The sequence below is a fragment of the Taudactylus pleione genome, unplaced genomic scaffold (assembly GCF_031769625.1).
Source record: "Taudactylus pleione unplaced genomic scaffold, aTauple2 ptg000093l, whole genome shotgun sequence".
NCBI classification, from domain to species: Eukaryota; Metazoa; Chordata; class Amphibia; order Anura; family Myobatrachidae; genus Taudactylus; species Taudactylus pleione.
Genome location: NW_028284495.1, coordinates 2,481,005 through 2,499,439, shown reverse-complemented (window position 1 = coordinate 2,499,439; position 18,435 = coordinate 2,481,005). Strand labels below are relative to the sequence as shown.

General features: G+C 44.9%; 1 protein-coding gene across 1 annotated transcript in view; it reads left to right on the top strand.

Annotated features, from left to right (window-relative positions):
- Positions 1-18,435, top strand: part of RP1 (RP1 axonemal microtubule associated) — a 668,735-nt gene that overhangs the window by 595,546 nt on the left and 54,754 nt on the right. Inside the window, exons 51-52 of the mRNA XM_088469748.1 lie at positions 8,634-8,800; positions 10,277-10,499. Coding sequence (XP_088325874.1) covers positions 8,634-8,800; positions 10,277-10,499 — 390 coding nt within the window. The remainder of the gene's footprint in view (positions 1-8,633; positions 8,801-10,276; positions 10,500-18,435) is intronic.

Genomic DNA, 18,435 nt, shown 5'->3' with positions numbered 1-18,435 from the left:
TCATCCACAGATTCCTCACCCTCTTCAGTGTTATGTACATCCTCATCCTCACAGAGTATTAATTCGTCCCTGCTGGAACCACAGGTCCCTCTGTACGTTCTGGAGGCTGGTCTCCCTGGAAGAGTTGATCATTCATTTTATGAACATCATCTTCTCCACATTTTGTGGAAGCAACCTCCTACGCCTTTCGCTAACAAGGTTCCCGGCTGCACTAAACACTCTTTCGGAGTACACACTGGAGGGGGGGCAACTCAGGTAAAATAGAGCCAGTTTGTACAGGGACCTCCAAATTGCTTCTTTTTCCTGCCAGTACAGATACGGACTGTCTGACATGCCTACTTGGATGCTGTCACCGATGTAATCCTTTAACAGACAGACGCACGCTTGTCGCTGCTGCTTTGAGGATTCAAGTGCGGCTACAGCCCACACAATTCACAAAGACAGAAAAAAAAAAAGAATATTTTTATTGTTTGTGGAGCACACTTTGAGGGTTACACCACCCTCTAACAGACAGACGCACGCTTGTCGCTGCTGCTTTGAGGATGCAAGTGCGGCTACAGCCCACACAATTCACAAAGACAGAAAAAAGAAGAAGAATATTTTTATTCTTTGTGTAGCACACTTTGAGGGTGTCACCACCCTTTAACAGACAGACGCACGCTTGTCGCTGCTGCTTTAAGGATGCAGGTGCGGCTACAGCCCACACATTTCACAAAGACCGAAAAAAAAAGAACAATATTTTAATTGTTTGTGTAGCACACTTTGAGGGTGTCACCACCCTTTAACAGACAGACGCACGCTTGTCGCTGCTGCTTTAAGGATGCAGGTGCGGCTACAGCCCACACAATTCACAAAGACAGAAAAAAGAAGAAGAATATTTTTATTGTTTGTGTAGCACACTTTGAGGGTGTCACCACCCTTTAACAGACAGACGCACGCTTGTCGCTGCTGCTTTGAGGATGCAAGTGTGGCTACATCGCACACAAGTCACAAACACATTAAAAAAAATTTTTTGATTTTTTTGGAGCACTTTGAGAGTTACAACACCCTTTAACAGACAGACGCACGCTTGTCGCTGCTGCTTTGAGGATGCAAGTGCGGCTACAGCCCACACAATTCACAAAGACAGAAAAAAAAAGAACAATATTTTAATTGTTTGTGTAGCACACTTTGAGGGTGTCACCACCCTTTAACAGACAGACGCACGCTTGTCGCTGCTGCTTTAAGGATGCAGGTGCGGCTATAGCCCACACATTTCACAAAGACCGAAAAAAAAAGAACAATATTTTAATTGTTTGTGTAGCACACTTTGAGGGTGTCACCACCCTTTAACAGACAGACGCACGCTTGTCGCTGCTGCTTTGAGGATGCAGGTGGAATCTAGACGGGATTTGGAACCGAGGACACACTACCTCCATCAATTGTCTAAATCCCACTGCACTAATGTCGGATACCGGACGCACGTCTAACACCAACATAGCAGTCAAGGCCTCAGTTATACGTTTTGCTTCAGGATGACTGCTGTCGTACTTCATCCTCATCGCTAGGGACTGTTGGAGGGTCAATTGTTTAGTAAAAGTAGTGATGTTCCTACTTCCTCTCTGGGATGATGAACAACTCCCAGCAGCAGCAACAGCACTAGTAGGAAGTGGTTCTTGATCTTTCCCTATTTTATTTTTATCAGAGAAAGTTTGGTCCTCCATTTATGTTATATTGATATATATACGTGCGGCTAAAGCGCACACAAACACAGAAAATATTTTTTTATTTTTGCTGGAGAGTAGTGCACTTTGTGGGTTACACCACCCTTTAAGAAATGAGCCAGCCGGCTCTTTACTTATGGGACACAGGCGCACGCTTGGCGCTGCTCCTTTGTTGATGCACGTGCAGCCACAGTGCACACAAGTCACAAACACAGAAAATATATATTTTTTTGGTTTGGAGTGTACTTTGGGGGTTACAGAACCCTTTAATGGTCAAGCCAGCCGACCCTTTACTTATGACACAGGCGCACGCTTGGCACTACTTTGTTGATGCACGTGCGGCTACTGCGCACACAATTCACAAACACAGAAAATAATTTTTTTTTTGGTTTGGACTGGAGTGTACTTTCGGGGGTTACAGCACCCTTTAACGGTCAAGCCAGCCGGCCCTTTACTTATGACACAGGCGCACACTTGGCACTACTTTGTTGATGCACGTGCGGCTACTGCGCACACAATTCACAAACACAGAAAATAATTTTTTTTCGGTTTGGACTGGAGTGTACTTTCGGGGGTTACAGCACCCTTTAACGGTCAAGCCAGCCGGCCCTTTACTTATGACACAGGCGCACGCTTGGCACTACTTTGTTGATGCACGTGCGGCTACTGCGCACACAATTCACAAACACAGAAAATAATTTTTTTTTTGGTTTGGACTGGAGTGTACTTTCGGGGGTTACAGCACCCTTTAACGGTCAAGCCAGCCGGCCCTTTACTTATGACACAGGCGCACGCTTGGCACTACTTTGTTGATGCACGTGCGGCTACTGCACACACAATTCACAAACACAGAAAATAAATTTTTTTTTGGTTTGGACTGGAGTGTACTTTGGGGGTTACAGCACCCTTTAACGGTCAAGCCAGCTGGCCCTTTACTTATGACACAGGCGCACGCTTGGCACTACTTTGTTGATGCACATGCGGCTACTGCGCACACAATTCACAAACACAGAAAATAATTTTTTTTTTGGTTTGGACTGGAGTGTACTTTGGGGGTTACAGCACCCTTTAACGGTCAAGCCAGCCGGCCCTTTACTTATGACACAGGCGCACGCTTGGCACTACTTTGTTGATGCACGTGCGGCTACTGCGCACACAATTCACAAACACAGAAAATAATTTTTTTTTTGGTTTGGACTGGAGTGTACTTTCGGGGGTTACAGCACCCTTAACGGTCAAGCCAGCCGGCCCTTTTCTTATGACACAGGCGCACGCTTGGCACTACTTTGTTGATGCACGTGCGGCTACTGCGCACACAATTCACAAACACAGAAAAGAATTTTTTTTTTGGTTTGGACTGGAGTGTACTTTCGGGGGTTACAGCACCCTTAACGGTCAAGCCAGCTGGCCCTTTACTTATGACACAGGCGCACGCTTGGCACTACTTTGTTGATGCACGTGCGGCTACTGCGCACACAATTCACAAACACAGAAAATAATTTTTTTTTTGGTTTGGACTGGAGTGTACTTTCGGGGGTTACAGCACCCTTAACGGTCAAGCCAGCCGGCCCTTTACTTATGACACAGGCGCACGCTTGGCACTACTTTGTTGATGCACGTGCGGCTACTGCGCACACAATTCACAAACACAGAAAATAATTTTTTTTTGGTTTGGACTGGAGTGTACTTTCGGGGGTTACAGCACCCTTTAACGGTCAAGCCAGCCGGCCCTTTACTTATGACACAGGCGCACGCTTGGCACTACTTTGTTGATGCACGTGCGGCTACTGCGCACACAATTCACAAACACAGAAAATATATTATTTTTTTAGCACTTGGGGGGAGCACCCCTGATGGACAGAGCACCCCCTGGACAACACTACAGCACCTCTTTAGGACTGGGACACTGCACAGGACTTTGGAGTGGACACAGCCCCTATGGAGAACTGACTGCACAACACAGTCCAGCCAGCCCCTATGGACTTTGAAGTAGTGGACACAGCCCCTATTAACAACAGCAGCACAGCACAACACAGCCAGCCCCTATGGACTTTGAAGTAGTGGACAACAGCAGCACTACACTACACTACACTACACAGCCCTAACTCCCACCCTCCCTCTTCACTGTCCACAGCCGAGTGAGAAAATGGCGCCGACGTGGGTACCTTATATAGGATCCAAAACCCGCGAGACTCGGAAGGCGGGATGATGACGTTTTGCCTCGATTTCAGATCCGAGTCAGGCGGGAAAAGTCGAGCCTGATTCGGATCGGACTCGGATCGGGGGGGCTCGGGGGGGTTCGGATTTCAGAAATCCGAACCCGCTCACCCCTAATTGTGATAAAACTAAAATGACTTGATCAGTACGAAAACTGAACTTGAAGGTCTGGATAGGTTCATAGAAAGAAAGCTATGTGGACAAGATAAGTACATATTAATAAAATGAGATAAGAAAAATGGATTAGTATATACTGTACATTAGTAATAACCACCATTGTCAATAAGGATGTTTTTTTTGTTGAATTGCACGTCTACAAAAAAAAACAACAACCAACCAGTAGTGTGACTGGTCTCTGTGCCCATGGGTTATAGTGAACAAACGGTGGTTTGTGTCAATAAGTGGGTAGCTCCAGGTGTATGATGCCGCAGATGTCATCATTACTCACCTGCACACTCAGCGCATGATTCAGGGCTGCATCCAAATCAGTCGTATCTGATGCCGCATTGCATGCTCTTGACTAAATATGGATCTTTGCTTGTATTCAGACTTGGCCGCACTCCCCCATCCATCAGCTTGTGACATTAGTCATCATCACTATCAGCTCACGTCTGCACTAGCCCTGTACTTGGTGAAAGAGATCCATGTGAAATCAGAGGAATCTCTGCATGCCCTCATTTCCTCATTGCCTATTTGTGCAAAAGCCGATTTGCTGCCCAGTTACACTCATTCAGAGATGCGACTGCAATATATAAGGCTCTGAATTGCCCATAGTTTGTCACAGTTACTTATGCTTGGCTCAGACACATGCACAGTGCAAAATATCTCCAGATCCATCTGCAAAGCAAACTTAACTGGGTACACAATTACAGTAACATTGTTTGCTCGAATGCCGAACAATATATCGGTAGCGCATCGATGGGTGCCGATATGTCTGTGAACGACGTAGTTCACAGACATTTCAGGTCAGCGCTGCATGAAGCTATATCGGTGCATCTGCATGTGTGTTTGGGGAACCTGCCGACCGCCTGTACACTGGCTGCAGGTACTGACGACATTAACATAGCAACTGGGCAGGAAAATTTTAAATGCCCGTCCAGTTGTGATGTCTGGCCAGACATATCGAGCGGCTGATTAATAAGTATGTGTAGGTTACCAAATCAGGCGTTTGGTCGGTGCGACAGCCGGTTGTCGCTGGTTCGGGTAAGTGTGTACCCAGCATTACATGCTACTCTGAATCATGTGTTCAGTGGCACTCACTCGCAAGCGGGTTGATGGTGGGGCACTGCGCACGCGCCGTGCGCATGTGCAAGCACAGGGGCTTGCTACAAACGGGGTGGTTGCTGATGTTGATTGACAGCTCGCCCCTTTTTGTAGGCGGGGAGGGGGGATGGCTGGACAAACTGAAGCGTACCTGAAGGAACACCTGCCGTTTGTGGGCAGGAAGCTCACTGGGGCTTGCGGCAGACGAGACCCTACCACAAGGGTCTCGTTGCAAGCCCGATGGTCGCGACCATCACCTGGCCGCTCGCAAAAGCTGTGGGTGGTCACCCACAACTTAGAGAGCGGCCAGGAGGCCGGCTGAAAAAAAAAAGCGTCCGTCCTCATTCAGAGCGAGCGCTCGCATTTTGCAAGCTGCTCTGGATGAGGTCCTATGTTCACTAAGGTGTAAGTGTTTGACAATGTCATTATAGGCTGATTTTACCATAAAATTCTGAACTCTGGAATGATCCGAAATACGGAATTTTTGGAGCATGAGATAGTGACACCTTTGCTTTCTTATGGTTCAATGTACACAAACTTAGTTTAACCACTTAACTGACAATTTTTTCCCCAAAAAACCGTTCAAAATTGTCAGGTATTTTTATGACTGAATAAGGTTAAGAACATCTTTTTAAAACTTATCCAACACGATTTTATTAAAATGTTTTTTTTTTAAACTCAGTATACCATAAAAATAGCAAATGTTATGGTATACTGTAGTGATGGTTATTGACAGCTGCACCATCGATGGCAGCTCCAACCTATGTTAAGGAAACATTGGTGACTTTGGTCTCAAGCAATCGATTATTTATCGATGGGGCAACCATCAAAAAAGTAATCGTTTGTTTTAGGGACTGATATAGTAAGTGTGTGCACGCACGCACCCGGCCACTGGCATCTGCAATGGCGTCGAAACGCACTGACACGCCTGCGTTCGCATGACCACACCCTGTCACCACCCACAAATGGTACTTCCTGTCAATCACTGGGTGGTAGGTCTGCGTGCTGTCTGCGATCACATTCCCCTTTGCAGCGCCTAGTTCGCGCATGCGCACTGCGTCTTATATGCATACGCAGATTGTAAACATTGGCCAGCTGCATACTAACGCAGCATTGCGTTCCTTGCCGAATCAGGCCCTTACACACAGGTGCATCTGTGTTAAAAAAATGTTATATAAGTGTATAAATAAAAAAACGGCGCCCCCCCCTAAAGCTCAACCAGCCCTGGGCTTTTCACAGACGGTCCTGGTTGTGCTAAATACAGGGGACAAATGACATAGGGGCCCCCTGTATTTAGCACAACCAGCACCAGGCTTTTCAAAGCCAGTCCTGGTTGCCAAAATATAGGGGACAAATGACGTAGGGGTCCCCTGTATTTAGCACAACGATTACTGGGCTCTGAGCTGGTCCTGGTTGATGGGTCCCCTATATTATCCATAACCAGCACCAAACTAATGGTGGGAACCGTGAATGTAACCTTAAGTTACCTTAGCGGTTCTCACCATTGAAGTCAATGGTGGGAACCGCTCATTGGCTGAGAGGCAGAAGGCTCGCCTCTCTCAGCTAATGAGCGCTCAGCACCAGGATTCTCATAGTGATATCCTGCCACTGAGCCGTTATTCGGGTAGTACCGTCCTTAGATTAGAGGACGGTACTAATGTCCGCTGGTCCAGGTTTTTTTGTTTTGCCTACATGAAAAGAAGAGGACATAATCTACGCATATGAGGAGGTGAATATGGAATTTTTTTTACAGGTAACTGTGGATTCTCTACTTGGAGAAGTGGATGTGATTGGCTTCAGGGAAACCAGGTGAGTATGAGTGATTGCAAGTGTGAATGTGTGTGTGCATGTATGTTGTAATAAACTTGTACTTTCACGGTGTGTGTGTACTGTGTTTATTTTAATATTTATTTTGCAATGGAACTATAGGTACCAGCGGGCACGAAATGCCCCGCATGCTGGTACTTGTGGTTCTCCAAGTATCAGCAGGCGGGGAGGCTTGCTGGGACCAGTAGTTCTACTGCAAAAGACAATATTTTTAACTCTTTCAATTGCACCACACTATACACTATCAACCCAGCACCCACCGCTCCAGGAGTGTCGGGGATAGCCCCGTGCTATCAGCCTAGGCCTGGGGTGCCCTAGAGAGGGTGACCCCTTTATTGGGAGATCCCCAACTCCCCAGGGATCCCCGACCTATGCTGACTAGGGGTCAGGGGTAATGCTTTGGCCAGGGGACCCAGTGAAAGGGTTCCCCTGGCTGTGGCATTACTCCCCCATTAGAAAGTTTGGTGCTGGTTATGGATAATACAGGGGACCCCTACTCTTTTTGTCCCCTGTATTTCCAAAATCAGGACCAGTTCAAAACCCAGTGCTGGTTGTGCTAAATACAAGGGACCCCTACGTCATTTGTCCCCTCTATTTAGCACAATCAGGACCGGTTGTGAAAAGCTCGGGGCTGGTTGAGCTTTGGGGGGGTCCTTGACGTTTTTTTTTTATTAATTTTTTTTTACACAGATGCACAGCCTTATCTCACTGATCCATCCTTGCATCTGTGTATTTTATCACAGGTGCTTGCCGCACGGATTGCGCTGATTCGTGCGTGCATCTGTTTAGTCCATGACATCGTTCATTGCGCCTACACACGGAACAATGAATGACAAGTTGTGAAAGACAGGTCGTGTTCTTTCTGTATGTTGAAAAGATCACCGTCCACAACCAACGACCATCGGGAGCGCGCATAGGTATTGTTATTGTGCCTACACACAGCACTTTTTAAATGATTTGTCGTTCCAATCGGTTGAAGGCTGCAATATCATTTAAAAAATCGTACCGTGTGTAGGGGCCTTAAGTGTTAGCTTGCTGTGGGTGTGCTCTATCGTTTGTGCATTTGTGTAAATAGAAATACATTGCATGCCAACATACTATCTTTTCATGCGTGTAAATTACTATTGTTGAGTGAACCTTCCATGTGGTGAATATCTGACAGGATTTTCTATTTGTAAGGCCCATGAAACCTCACACAAGCTACTGTCCTCTGTAATCATTCTATTGACGCCCAGACATATATGCAAATCAATACTTTTACCAATTTACTCACTGATACTTTTACTTACATATTGTGAATATAATAGTTCTACTTTGTTTCATACAAGCAATGAAAACATACAACATATTAGCAGTATTATTTATCTGTGGATATGCTGGTGCCCTATGTAGAGGAAATTTGTGTGTAATCTACATATGTTTACTTGTGCTTCCGCTTGTAGGAAAATACATACGATTTGTATTTTCTGAAATAAAGTAAATTCTAAATTATTTAGTTTATACTCCTGAATTGCATACCTCAAACTTTATATTAACATTTCATTGTCATTTTTTGTTATTGTATTGCATATTTTTTCTTTTGTATGATGCAAGCTAATGCATATAATTCATTGTCTAACACAGATGGGGAATGGAACATTTATTTAGCGACGTCAAGTGAAGAAACCCAAATGACTCTGGAGTATTATCCACAATTAACTATTGTGTTTTATGGTGACAAAGGCAGGTCAAATCCAGTAATTTTAGAAAGGCAAGACCCATCTCAATATATGGATACACTTTTTTACAAGGTATTTTTTTTGTAAATGAAGATATTTATTGATCAGAAAATTCTTGGAAACTTATAGCAACATGCACTATTGTTACCCAACTTCAGGCTTCAAGTACCCAAAACAGATCATATTTAAGTGGGATAGGTTCTGATCCTGCCAATTTGAGTAACTCACCAATGCATGATTAAGGATGTTCTTCAAATAAAATTTTTGGGGTTACTTGAAGACGATAGGGAGCAATTCATTTAATGAAATGGGTAGAATGCTGGCACCTCACAGGCAACAACATTGCACCTATTTCCCCTACTCCCAACCGAGGTGCTCTTGGAATTGTGTCAGGCTACCATAGTTCTCAACAGGGCCGGACTGGCCATCTGGCATGAAGGCCAGAGGCACAGGGGAGCTGGAGCCGAATTGTAGCCCCAGTCCATCTCTGATTCTCAGTGATGTGCGCAGCTGCACTACACATTGCAATGAATTGATTTTCCCCCATAGACTATTTGAATTTATTTATTCTCCCACTAAAATAGTTTTGTAAATGATCACCTTATATGTTCCAAGACTAGTATCACTGCATTTACCTGAGAAGCCTGCAATATTCTGATGTCAGTAAAGCTGGGTACACACTTGTCGATATATTGTGTATTCGAACGACAAACAGCATATCGCGACTGTGCGTAGCTCCACTGACTCACCATCCTGCATCACTTCCCTGCTTGTGAGTCACTGGAGCACAGTCCCACAGTTAGTCGCCGGAGCGGCGTTGGTCACAGGGACCAACATTACACCTACTTGTTTCTATTTGTCTGGGAGTCGCAGGAGCAGTTGGTTCCTAGGGATTCTTTAGAGCTTTGTCCACTGGGACAGGTGAGATACTGGACTGCAGGTTTTGGTCTGGAGACCCCCCCCCCCCCTATTATATTCACCATACCAAGATTTTGTTAGCTCCACGGCTCCATAATTTAGGGAGTCACTATACCCTATATCAAGTTTCAACAGAGTGACTATACCTACTTTACAGATTGATATAATTCTGGTTGCCATTAGCAACATATGCTGATTACCGTCAAGGCTCTTCATAGAGTTTAAAACATCTATCTGTCTTCCTATGATATATTGGAAACAGTATGTGTTTAGATCCTTAATGTAACATTCAATTTCTTTTTCCATTCAGTGTGTACTGTTTACATATGTTTTTAGAGTTGAACTGCAGTTCATTTTTTCATATGTTCAATATGATAATAATATATTTATAATTTTCACAGCCTATGTTTTTATATAGTGATTAGCGCAGACACCTTATTTGTATATTTTGTATATTTTTTTGTTCCTTTTTGAGGGTGGTTTGCAGGTATCCCTCTGGTGTCAGCAGCAAGTCTCTATATTAGACAACACCTGCGTGATTAGTGCACCAGTTTTTCTTTCATATTCTCTAAATCAATCACTGCGGTGAGTGGCCTGTCAGTGCTAACATAAATATTTACCTTTGTCTAGGCAAATCTTACGTATGATTTAGGAGAATTATTTAAAGTGAGGCTGGGCATTGAAGACTGGCGAGAAGACCTGAGGCGGTTATCCTTGTACCATCTGAAAATGCAGAATACAAAAACCTTGGATACCTTTAACCAGACAATAAATAAAACACTTCCTCTTTCATTAAGTGGAGACAGATGGATTGAAGTCCCAGTGGAATGGCCTGTAAAAGCTTCTCTTTCTGGTATGTTTGAGAGTAACCTATTGCATATTTTAATCTGAATGACTCTTTAAACTAGTACGTAGTACAAAAATGTGTGGAAGCTGTAAGACTGGAGTTTCTTTAAGAAATCATTTGCAGACTAATGATACATACACACGTAATGATTTTGTAACCAGCGATTTTCTGTCAGATTTTCCCCTGAAAAAGTGAACGATTTTTTGAAGTGTAATGAACGATTTTTTTGAACGTTGAATGAATAATGTTCCTTCCCTTAATGAAAATCATCATGTTGGACAGTATGCAATGGACGATGAACAATAAATACAAACTACAAATGGGAGTGCACATTTGTGATTATCGTTCATCGTTATAACTCATAAACTGAACAATTTTTTTGAACGATTTAACGATAACGACGTTACGTGTATATGCACCTTAAGGGCCAGATTCACTACGGATCGCAATATTGCATATGCACGCAGTTCAACTGCGATACCAAACCAAACCACTGCGATCGCAATGCAAACTCCGCACTTCATAAGGACGCCCACGTTACTATACGCACATCCATAATACTTAGCAGAATAGCGAAACCATCTGTACAATCGAGTACCATCACAGCCTCACGCAGTTGCACAAGCCCTGACCTCACTCCAAAATTGCTAACAGCCACGCACGCTATGAGACCTCACACTGCGTATGGCTTCTCAGTGGATAATATATGCATACCCCTGAAACAGCATGCAATCACAGTGGTACGCCTCAGTTTCCTGGACCACCCCCCCTTCACCACCCACAAACGGCATTTCCTGTCAATCACTCTGCGATGGGTCTGTGTAGCCTCTGCGACTACAATCCTGATTGCAGTGGCCGGTTCACGCACTGCGATACATGCACAGAACACAACAATTGCCAGATTGCATGCGTATTAGCAACTGCGTTCCTTGCTGAATCAGGCACTAAGCACTCCCATAAAGCTAAGTTTCTCTTACTATAGTACAGTAGTCCCAACTGGCAGAACCTCTGTGTACCCAAGTTAATAGTGTTTAATCTCTATAGTACTCTGCAACATAGGGGCCAGCTTTGTTGGTGTTTAAGCACCCCCAATTTTTGTGCTGCTGCAAGAGCCGGAATAGGGGCCCCAGGGTAACTAACCTGTGGTGGCCCCTACCAATAAAACTGTCAATATGATATGCTGGCGATGCTATAAAAAGTGTAATGTGTAAATACTCCCAGCACCACAAAATGTGTTAAATAAAATGTACAGTAGTGCCCCAGTTCACATTATGCCACAAAGAAATCCCGGTTCAAATATGCCACAGTGCCCCCCACACTAAAAATTTAGCTATGTGTGGGGGCCCCTGGACGATCGGCCCATGCCGCCCGGTTGTTAATCTGACACTGGCTGCTGCATGGCATTTTACAGTCATATGGGGGCAGGGTAATTTACACACCACCAATCACTTTATAGAGTTGGCTCCTATTGTCTGCAGAATTTTGCAATTTTACAATAAATATTAATATTGCTAAAACTTATATAGCACTCAGTATTGGACTGGTACATTAAGGGCATCGACAGAAGGGTCGTAACAAGTGTTAGAATGAGGTACGAAGGGCCTACTTGGTAACAAATACTAGAGCCAATGACATGTGCCACACCAAGCTGCAGCACCCTGCTAAAGAGGAAATGGTCATCCTGTAGTTGAAGTAAGAGCAGCAAATGCAGTGCGAGACTAGTGTCTAACAACTGTGCACAGGGAGTGACTATACATTACTCCCTGTGCACAGCATATACATTACAGCAGGCCTGGGAATATTTTACGGACAGCTAGGAGCCATAGCCAAGTATCAGAAGCCAGCAATTTTGGAAGTAAATATTTATGTTGTGTTCAGTACGCCAGAAAAAAGGGTAAATGTGATTACACACTAGACGATTTTTTAACTGATTTGTCGTTTTCTGACTGATAGGAACGACAGATTATTCAAATCGTCCAGTGTGTATGCCCTATGCACCCTCCTGTGGCATCATCCGTTGCATCTTCAGATCTGCCATACATCATGTGGTGTGTGTGCGGACCGCACAATGACCCCCATTTATTAACGAGTTTTATCACCAAAACGAGTGATAAATTTCACTGTGTATGATAAATGGCGCTCCAGCCAATCAGCTACCATCTGTCATTTTTAAAACAGTTGACAGTTGGGAGCTGATTGGCTGGAGCACCATTTATCATACACAGTGAAATGTATCACTCGTGTTGGTGATAAAACTCATTAATAAATGGGGTCCGTTGCATCTGCCATCAACTGGGTACACAAGTTGTCTAGTGTGTACCCAGCTTTGCCGGCATGGTTAGTTAATTAGGATAGCAGCAATCCTTTCAGTATACCATTATCATTCAACATACAATTTATATCCGTTTTTTTCCATATTATAGCACCAGTGAGCACACATACAGTACCAGCCTGTACCCTAAGAGTACAATACCACCAATGCACCCACACATCACCCAAAGTACCCACATACAGTATTTCTCATTGTTCTCAGAGCTGGATTAAATCTTTGGAGGCCCTGGGGCACAAAAAAAACAGAGCGAGACCCCTATAGTCTAAAATTTGATTTGGGACTCATAAATATAATATTGTCCCCTCCCCAGTTCTGATGGATTCCTGTGGACACACTATAAATAGTATAATAACTAATAATATGCTGGATAAGCATTAGAAAATTCCTTAACATTTACAGAGAGTGCCAAAAGACATTGGGCCTGATTCAGACCCACTCGCAAGCGGCTGTCCGCTCGCAAGTGGGTCGATGGTGTGCACTGCGTATGCGCACGATGGCGGGAGCTCCGTCGTGCGCATGCGCCAGACGCGACGAGCGAAGGACTTTCCTTCGCTCGTTGTGTCTGATCAAAGGGGGCGTGCTGTCGATGTTTATTGACAGCACGCCCCCTTTGGTGGGTGTGCCGGGGGCGTGCCTCCCAGACGGGTGCGTTCCCAAGGGAAAGCCTACCATCAGAAGCCGGCCCACTGACATCACTAGTGATGTCAGTGGGAGTGATTTTGGCTCTGATAGAGCCAAAATCACTCCGGGCCTTGCGGTTGAGAAACTCAACCGCAGGCTCCGGCTCGCAGTGGCGATGGTCGCGATGGTCAAGACCATCGCGGCCATCAACCTGCACGCTCGTATAGGCTGTGGGTGGTGACCCACAGCTATACGAGCTTCCAGGAGGACGCTCCATAATTATGGAGGACGGCCCTCATTCAGAGCGTGCGCTCTGCTCAGAGCGTCCGGCTCTGAATGAGGGCCATTGCCCGTACTAAGATGAGGAGTGACTGACTATTGGTTATAAGTATACAAGCAACAAAAGTACCCTGTGCTGGACTATCATTATCTTTTGGATTTTCTCAAAAGACCAGTACAAGATAGTAAAATACTAACCTTGGCTTTAATTTAAGGCATTTACTGTTTATGCCATTCAGCTTGCTTGGTGCGGCTGATGCTGAGGCTCACTGGATCCACATCTTTCTCCTTGTTGTTTTCTTCTGGACTTGGCTCCTTTGTGCAGGGAGTGCCTACACCTGCGCTGCTCCCTCCTGGAATGCCAGCTCAGTCAGAACTGCTGCTGCACACTGACTGAGCCTGTTGCTTCCCGTCGCCTGCAGCCTGGTCAGTCAAAACAGCCTTATACTATTGTGAAAATCCACCCTTGTATGCTGAATGTCCATGCTTCTGCATGTGGAAGCAGGGCCATCTTAATCTTAATGTATAGGCGCACTGGGCAGTGCCCAGGATTCTAGGGGCCTTCAAGCAAGGGTGGGCTGGGGGAACCTACATGAAGTATGCAGCCGCTTGCTCAGTGCATTAGGCAACCAGCAGAAAGGCAGGTAGAGGAAGATGCTCCCCACCTGCTCTAATTGTGAATGACACACAATCAAAATGGCAAGGCAGCATTCTCTACCTGATGTCCAGCCTGCAGCCACAGAGCCAGATTAAGGGGGATGGGGGCACAGGGGGCATGTCACCCTGAGCCCCCTCTCTCAGGCCCCCCTGTACTTTAGTCATCGCTGCAGTGCAGAGCAGGAGCTGCACTGCAAGCTGGAGAAGAGAAGAGGTGGTCTGTAATCCTTTCTTTACATCATGTTTTTTGTGTTTAAATATTGATTTTCTTGAAAATATTTGATTATTAGAGAGAAGAAAAAAGAAATAAGGGGTTATTTTACCCAGTGCACATATCCCTTCTTTTCTACATACAGTCTTACAGATCAATGTGTATATCTCTGATTGATTTAAAACTTTTATTAAATTACCTTAAAATATAAGTATTAGCAGCAAAATATAAAATAAAGTAGTGATAATAGAAAAGAATATGTGAAATAAATAAGCATTAAAATGAAGGTGTCTACACGCTTTCTAGTCCTTTAGTATCTCCAACAGATAATATTTCTGTCTCAAACTGTAATGTTAACTGTAGCAAATTTTGTCCCTTTACTTGATACAGTGTTCGGGTGTTCTAATGCTAGTTGCAACATATGTATCTAATGTAGGTGACTGGATCCCATCATCCAAAGTATGAAATAATGAATAAACCAGTGGGTCATATATTATATGTCCACAGATTCACCGCTGACTCCCAGCGCAACTATGGGGGGTATTCAATTAGGCTGCGAAAAAGTCGGAATCGGCTGTAAATTATCGCCGATTCTGACTTTTCGCAGCCTAATTGAATGACATGACGTCATTTTCGCCTATTTCAATTATCCCTGTATTCAATTTCAAAGACTTTTCGCAGGTTCCAAAAGTCTTTGAAAAAAAAGGGGATAACTTTTCACCATGTTTTACATGGTGAAAAAAAGTGCAGAATTGGGGTTTAGGGTGCAGGCTTTAAAAAAATAGCCTGCACCCCTGGGAATAGCCCCTAAAAACGAACTGTATCAAAAAAAAGTAAAAGAAAATAGGGACAACCCGAAAAAATGATTTAAATTTTTATGGTTAAAAAAAAAAATGGGGAACACGTTTTTAAATAACTAAATTAATTCAGGGGAGGGTTCCCTAATATGTGGCAGGTGTTTAAAAGAATGTGGGTGGTAGCGGCAGGTGCACTTTTGCAGAATTTTTAAAAATAGCTTTAGGGACTTAAAAATATGCTTACCCCAAATTTGATAGGAATAGTTATTTTAACGGAAAAAAAAATCTAAGTGCTATTCTTCAACACTTCATAGCCGCAAATATGCACCTGCCGCGGCTATTACAAACCCCGGCTTCCTTCTGCAGGCAAAAATGGGGGTACCCACAGTGATCCCCCATGTCTGGACATCTCTAGGGGGGTCCCAGACACATTTCCCGAAAATTCCCATTTTTTTCGTAGATCCAAATTCGCTGGCTCCCGTTTTCGCCCGATACTTTATCCTCAGGAGAACGCCGATGTGGAGCGAAAAGTCCAGCACAGACTTTTCGCTCCCAAATTGAATACGGCTCCATGTGTTAAACCGCTCTGACCATTCGATGCCAATCAGAATAAGTCTTCTGGACTAAGAGCCTGATTCAGGTTGGTTCGCAAGGCTGCGTTTGCACACAGCCGGCCAATGTTTGCACTTTTCGCATGAATATGCATCGCAGTGCTCGTGAGCGAACCGGCCGCTGTGATCGGGAATCGATCGCAGTAAGCACACAGTCCCATTATACAGTGATTAGCAGGAAGTGACCATTTGGGGGTGGAGAGGGGGGGTGGTCTGGCGAACGCAGGTGTGCCTGTGCGTTAGAATGCCATTACAGGGGCGTGCATAATTAAGCCCCTGCGACTGTATACGTAGCCAGAGATCTAGTTGGTGTCAGGAAGTTTACTAGTTTGTGCAGCAGGTCATGGTCAACCACAACTGTGCGTATGGGTTCCATGTTACTCGATGTTACCAATGTTTTCGCTGACTTGCAGATGCATGTCATGGGAAGTGGGTGGCTTTATACAGTGGTGGGCGTCTTGGTATAGTGCTGCGGTTGCCGTGCAATTGCATGCATTACCATATTTTCGCAGTGAGCGGGTGCGTGCGAATGCAGCCTTGCGAACCAACCTGAATCAGGCCCTAAATACATACAGTGTTTTTAAACCCTCAACAAGCTGCGTATTCACTACATATATTCTCATTTGCATATATATTGGTTCCCAATTTGTTGTGAATACGCTATCAATTATCATGTATGTATGTCTCTGTTTCATTTGGATATTGTTTGGAACAATTATAAATATCTGGAGTTCCAATACTCCTTTAATGTTTTGCAATCTATCCAGGTACCGATGGTCAATCTTATAGCATCGGTTACTTGTTCTTTTTGTTCTTATCTGTTAGAGTGTCAATATTTGCATATACAGATGGGCCCAGCTAGTTTGCTGCTCATAGCATGACATTTAGGCTTCTGAGTGGCGCCATGGAACGTTACGTGATGGCTGTACTGTGGCATTGTATAACGAAAGAGAATCCACGGCATGTAATACACTGCTTAATCGCTGGGTGGCGAGTGCACCACTGATGAAATTTGTACTACTCAATACCATACTATAGAAGTTAATGGATATCCTTGACAATTGGGCCACGTTCACATAGTATATTTGCATTTTGCATGTTCGCACAACCAATCTTTTTAATAATATCGCAGAAGCTCTTTGAACTGTACGCAATATTCCACTTGTGTCCAACTCAGAATCAGGCCCACTGCATTACACTAGTCCTCTATTAGTGAAGGATATTTTAGAGAATTAATGTCACAAAAAAATATTAGTTTTTTTCTTTCCAGAATCCATGTTTTAGATGTCTCAACAGCAGTTGCGGAAATATGCTAATGCCAATCATTAGCCTGCCCCTTGTACTCCAGTATGCGACAGAGAGTGCAAGTTCAGAGATGGCTGTGCAACTGTGATGGTGGTTGTAAACACTCCACCATCGGATGTGCCATCACCACTTGCAGTAGCCTAGGGATCGGGACCGTTAACAGCCGTCCCAAGCACGGGGGAAGGGGGTAGGTCCTTACTGTGGGAGGTGTGGCCACACCCCCTTAGGGAAAAATATAATAAAAACTTAATTGCAGCACCGGGGAGGGGGGCGCTGTGAGCCCCTCAACCCACAGCAAATCCAAGGGGGGCACGATCAGGATAATCATTCCGCCCCAAAGGCAGAGGAGACTGCTGCTGCTGCTGCTGCTGCACTGCAGCAGCAAGCAGTCTCCCTTTGCAGCCCAGCACACAGCAACTTCTCAGCTGACATGTAAGAGGGAGGAGGGAGGGGGACGTCAGCATTGTACCCACGCCCCTACCCGGCTCCTCCAGCAAGCCCGGGCCCGATTAATTAGTACCCACTCCCCCCTTTCTCAGCGCCCCTGCTGTTTCTCGGGCTACTAATCTCAAGTACTTCCAAACATGTCCTTTGTGTCTGTGGATGTGCGATTGGGAATGCCGCTGTGATATAAGATACGCCCTTGACGCTCCATAACATGTTCATGAGACAGCCTTTTTTTTTTGCAAACACACCCAGTCTCCACCCTGAAACGCCTATGGATCACAGATGCCGTCTCTAATCATAGCGATGTCATCCCCTATTGCTTATGACATCACAGACCTCGGTCAGTGCATGCACAGTAACGGTTTCCTAAACTTTTTGCACTTGCACATTAGCAAAATATCTCTGAATTTCATAAACATTGGCACTGCATCTGTCTCTGAATGAGGCCCTTACTGCAGACCCTGCTGAATGATGTATTTGATGGGTGACAGCCGCCACAACAAGGTATTAAGGCCCTCATTCAGACCCACTCGCGAGCGGCTGTCCGCTCGCAAGTGGGTCGATGGTCCCCACTACGCATGCGCACGACGGAGGGAGCTCCGTCGTGCGCATGCGCGAGACCCGACGAGCGAAGGACTTTCCTTCGCTCGGAGTGTCTCATCAAAGGGGGCGTGCTGTCGAT